The 5,000-nt window shown below is 40.0% G+C and overlaps 2 protein-coding genes across 2 annotated transcripts in view; both read left to right on the top strand.

The window, feature by feature from the left end:
* Nucleotides 1–1,257, top strand: part of tex30 (testis expressed 30) — a 1,659-nt gene extending 402 nt beyond the window's left edge. The window contains exons 2-5 of the mRNA XM_031858241.1: nucleotides 1–189; nucleotides 309–360; nucleotides 675–889; nucleotides 1,075–1,257. The exon at nucleotides 1–189 is cut by the window's left edge and continues 48 nt beyond it. Of these exons, the coding sequence (XP_031714101.1) occupies nucleotides 1–189; nucleotides 309–360; nucleotides 675–889; nucleotides 1,075–1,236 (618 nt within the window). The 3' untranslated portion in view covers nucleotides 1,237–1,257. The remainder of the gene's footprint in view (nucleotides 190–308; nucleotides 361–674; nucleotides 890–1,074) is intronic.
* Nucleotides 1,258–2,348: 1,091 nt separating this feature from the next.
* The window catches only part of rmp64 (ribonuclease MRP subunit p64), a 5,044-nt gene continuing 2,392 nt past the window's right edge, over nucleotides 2,349–5,000 (top strand). Inside the window, exons 1-7 of the mRNA XM_031858243.1 lie at nucleotides 2,349–2,556; nucleotides 2,738–2,892; nucleotides 3,040–3,128; nucleotides 3,750–3,878; nucleotides 4,028–4,105; nucleotides 4,296–4,576; nucleotides 4,895–4,953. Coding sequence (XP_031714103.1) covers nucleotides 2,367–2,556; nucleotides 2,738–2,892; nucleotides 3,040–3,128; nucleotides 3,750–3,878; nucleotides 4,028–4,105; nucleotides 4,296–4,576; nucleotides 4,895–4,953 — 981 coding nt within the window. The 5' untranslated portion in view covers nucleotides 2,349–2,366. The remainder of the gene's footprint in view (nucleotides 2,557–2,737; nucleotides 2,893–3,039; nucleotides 3,129–3,749; nucleotides 3,879–4,027; nucleotides 4,106–4,295; nucleotides 4,577–4,894; nucleotides 4,954–5,000) is intronic.

The raw sequence follows: 5,000 nt of genomic DNA, 5'->3' as shown, positions 1-5,000 counted from the left end.
TGTTTCCCTGTCTCGGCAACAGATGTTCACACGGCCGTCATTCTCACACATGGGGCGGGTGGAGACATGAACTTTAAACATCTGGTTTCTCTGGCACATGCCTTGGCTTCAAATGGCTTCCTTTGTTTCCGTTTCACATGTAAAGGTTTAAACTTGTCTTATAAAGTAAAGGCTTACCGTGCTGTGTGGGTGAGAATTTCCATTCATTCCAGACATAGCAGTCACTATCCATACAACTATCCTGTGCAACAATTAACAGATTCAGAATCAGTAGGATGTTTTTACACACCTGTGTTTGTTCCCCCTAGGACTTCTTGAAATCTCTACAGAAGTTTACCATAAAGCACATATTTGTTGGAGGTAAGCAACACTAGTGGGCTTACATGTGGCAATTTACCATGTATTTAAGTACATGTTGAGTTTAATTTCTACGGTGTGGTATGAACAATACAATAATAGACGGATCAATAAAGTTACTTATAATGGGTCATATTCTGAAAACTGCATGCACATTTTATAATGTTTGTAATTATAAATTCCAGTATTGGTTAATCTGCCCTTAAACATTTCTAGGTTTTGCTAAAATTGTGCATTGTTAAAAAAAAAAAAAAAAGAGAATACAATATGAAATACAGCACTCACTGGGTATGATATCTTGTCTCGAAAATCCACAGGAAGGTCGATGGGATGTCGTGCTGCTGCAGCTTTAGCCAGGCAGCTGAGCGATGACTCCCGGGATGCAGTGCAGGGTGTCATCTGCCTGTCGTTCCCTCTGCATCCTCCGGCACAGACGCATGCCCATCTGCAACGGAGTGAGGATCTCAGGGGGCTACCGGAGCACCTGCCTGTGCTGTGTGTGTCAGGCACTGAGGACATCATGTGTGACAGGGTGAGGATGGTTGGGGGGGGTGGGGCTTTTTCCAGGCAATTTCTTATACAGTTGTAGGATTTTCAATTTGTATTTACATAAGTGTGTATGCATTAAGTTAACTTTTTTTTCTACATTATTTATATTTATTGATCATTCCATTGTTTTGCATTTTTTAATTCTTATTTTGCTTTTTGCTTGCTCAGGTCCTTTTTGAAGGGACGGTAGAAGAAATGAAAGCTAAAGTTGAGGTTTTCTGGCTGAAAGGAGGCAGCCATGGACTGGCAGTGAAGGGAAGGTCGGAGGATTCTGTGCTGGATGAAGTGAATCTACAAGTCATCACCTGGATGAGTAAACAGGGAACATAGATTCATTCAGTTATTTCTTATTTTCTTTGTTCTGGTTACGTTCTTTTTTAATAGTCAAATAAAGGATATATACTTTTACACAGTGTGGACAAATTGTCTTATAAAAAAGACAAAACATTCTAGAAAACTAAAGGGTTTTGTTTTGTCTGTTTGTTTTTTCATCCACAACCCAGCCAGAAACTCTTCAAAATCTGACACAAATAATACTGTGGTACTTTACATTGACTCTGCAGCACAATTTCAAACGATATACGATCTCTAAATTGTATAACCAGACTGGGACACTGATTTTACTCTATTTATCATATTTCCAGTACAAGAGATACCATTTAGAGATATGTCCTTACAGTTTACAAGTGCCTTAGTTATCATGGCAACTGACCTCAGTGAGAACTCAAGCTAGTTTGTGAGACCAGAAACCCAGGGTTGATCATGGGATTAAGATTAATCCCAATTTAGTTGTTACATTTCCTTTTTGTTCTTTAAAAAAAATATATAATAAAATACAGTTTACATTTTCAAGGTTGTTTACCAGAAAATCCACTTCCAGAGGTTGGCCCCTTGATTTCTCTCTCTAAAGACATTCTACAAGTACATAACCTCAACACAAGATAACACGTAATGAAGAGAAGAACAATACATTTTTATAACGCTAGGGGGGAATAAAGATCTATATTTAAAAAACGTAATACAGTACAACTGTATATGGTTTGAATTGCTTTTTATCTTAGGGAGTGTTGAATTGAATTCATCTATTGTTTAAACATATTGCTTAAAAGTATTAAAGCATGGTTTCTTGAATTTACATTTATGGATACTGAAATTCCCATATTAAAATTGCATTAATCGTGTACTCATAAGAGTTTTACTGAGTCCTATTTTTTAGGACACCAAACAACGCATTTATTCAAAGCATCAATATTGTCATTAATAAAAGCACATAGGTTTTACAAGAACATCTTCACAATTGGGCAATGCCAAAATTAATGCACACCAGTTCCTGGACATTCATAACAGAAACTACAACTCAAATCAATAACCTCCAAATTCCATAACTTTATTGGTGATTAAGTATCGATGAAATTCAAACAGCATAAACAATACTATTAGTACTATTGTCCGACCTGCAAATGAACCGCAATGTGTTGCCTGTGCCTTTAAGACAAACTCTGACGTTTATATTTAGTCGAATACGATTGGCTGGCTCACTTCCGTATGTTTCTTTCTGGGGAAGCATGGCAGGAGAACCGTGGAACAGGGTAAACATTGCTTTTCCCGGTGCCGTTTCTCGTGTCCGTGTACACTTCAGTTCAACTACAGGTACGATTCATTGTGCGGATGCTAATTAGCGTAATATGCCGATGATAGACCAAAGACACTCTTTATATATGCCGCTTGCAACCCACGTGTCAGGGGCGTGAATCCACCCTCAGCAGTGATGATGAGTTGTACTCTATCGTTGAATGAACTGTGATGTTTGAGTGTTGTTGCTGTGACGCAGGTTCAAGTGTTAAAGTCCTGCTGGTGGAGAATGACATGGTGCTTAAGCTTCTTCGGAGTGAGTTGCTTCAAACGGAGGTACGAGTTCTCTACGAGCTGCTGTACATCCTAAACAACAGCTCCAGAGGCAACAAGACGTTCAAAGGCTTAAAGCAGGTGAGGACTGTGGATAAATCCTCCACATCTGGCCACTACATGATATGTGATTGTTGAACTATGTTAGTCCTGGTGATGAGAAACATACACAGAAGAGGTAGACCTGACAAAGCTAAAGAACTAACTGATGTGACTTCCCTCCCACAGGTTGAACAATGCATAAACAGGCTGAAGAGCATGAAGCTTGATGTTGCTCTGCAGGACCTGACAGAGTTGTGTCCCAACAGATTTCAAAGGTACATAAAAAGCTTTACTGGCTCAGTGTGATGTGCTGTTTCTGACAGATGTTTGTGAACCTAAAGGCCAGCGTCAAACGCACTCTTTGCTGTTTAATTTCACACAGTGTGTGTGTGTAAGCCTGCATGGATTAACTGCAATGAACTATAAATAAATAATTCACTGGAGCTTGATCGACCTATGCAGACCAATAATGTCCCCGGTACCGATCTTCCACATCAGGTCAGGAGGTCATTTCTATGCTGTAGGTTTTGTCTGGTATACTAAAATTCAATAGTGTTCAAAATACATTTAAAATAAGTTAATAATATAAAAGGAATTGAAACTTTACATTTCAAATTTTTGAAACGGATAATAAAAAAACAACGTGCGCTGTGATGTGTGCATTACAGAATTTTAAGCTGCAAACTAACACGGTTTAACTGATCTGCCATAGCGGAGTAAGGAGTCAATAGCCACCCAATGGCTTCAGCTCAATACTCTCCTCAGTGCTTAAAACCTGTTAAAAGGTTTTACAATGAGATTGTTACTGCCAATGACAGATATGTCACCATGTCATTTTTACAGCAGTGAATCATTTTTGTGTGTGTGTGTGTGTGTGTGTGTGTGTGTGTGTTTAGAGAACTGAGCATCAAGGCCGGGGAGTGTGACGTCCCCAGTCAGCCCATGCTGGAGTGGCTCTGTCTCAAAGTGCTGGGAGCCGGCCAGCTGATGAGCTGCACATTGAATCGCTGCAGCAGAGCTTTCATGTATCCTTTTTTAAAGGTGGTACTGTTCAGAAACATGCAGAGTAATCTGACAGAAATCTTTGTGAATCTCTTTGTCTGAATTAAGTGCGATAGTCTTTGCTTCCTTGATGCCACCTCGTGGGTTTGTCCTTAAGAGATTTATGCTTCAGACTCTCAAAGCAGCAGATGAAATGGGAGGAGTTTGTTATCTTGAATATGGTGATAACCAGCATGCTCAGTCGTCTCTGGTGAGTGCGCTCTTCCTCATGGTCACATCTGAAAGGCTGAGAAATGCAAAACGATGCAGAATCCTACCGCACAAGGCAGCTTTGCATGTTGAGTTTAAAAATACATCTGCATTTGAAATGTTTGCTTTGTGTTTGTTTAGAAACCACTGCCTTGCTCAAACCTAAACCCGTCTTCCTTGTGCTTCCTCAGGGTGATATCCCGCGGTATCCTGGTCAGCCTGTCCACTCTGTATCAGCAGCTCCTGGAGCTCCTCAGAGAAGTGGCCAACGCCCAGCCCATGCCCTTCCTCAAAGACTTCTCCCTGCCAGCAGATATGGCTCAGTTCCTGGGTCCTTCTGATGCATTTCTACTGACCAAAAAGCCAGCACATGGCCAGAAGCAGCAGAGGAGGAAGGAATCTTCTGCTAAAGTCAAGAACCAGGGAGAGAAGAGGAAAGTCAAAGAAGATATGGGTGTTTCTATTGAAAGAGGTGTGGGGCTTTTTCATTGTTCTGTATTCTGTATGACTCAGTAGAGGCAGGGCAGTAAGGTGACGCTGCTATAAAGGACACAAGTCTTTCACAGACAAACAAACTGCAGATTCTGACAAATCACTCAGCCTGTGATCTAGGTGGTTTGCTTTCATAGCTACTGATAGTTGACAAAATAATCGTAAATAAACGTAGCCTTGTGTGATTTGATGCTTTTAGCAAAGCTGTATATTTACCCAGTGCTTCACTTTCTCATCTCATTTACTATGCAGTTGGAACAATGTTACAACAGTATTGACGTTATTGTTATTTTTTCAGGTATCGGTCTTGACACTGACATGAAGCCTTTTCTCAAGGTTTTCAGGGACTTTATTAAAGTATGTGGGAAAACAAAAAAAAAAAAAAAAAAAAAAATATATATATA

Source organism: Anarrhichthys ocellatus, unplaced genomic scaffold, assembly GCF_004355925.1.
Source record: "Anarrhichthys ocellatus isolate YVR2014 unplaced genomic scaffold, GSC_Weel_1.0 scaffold20, whole genome shotgun sequence".
NCBI classification, from domain to species: domain Eukaryota; kingdom Metazoa; phylum Chordata; class Actinopteri; order Perciformes; family Anarhichadidae; genus Anarrhichthys; species Anarrhichthys ocellatus.
Note: the sequence above shows the minus strand (reverse complement) of the source record. Positions and strands in the feature narration are given on the sequence as shown.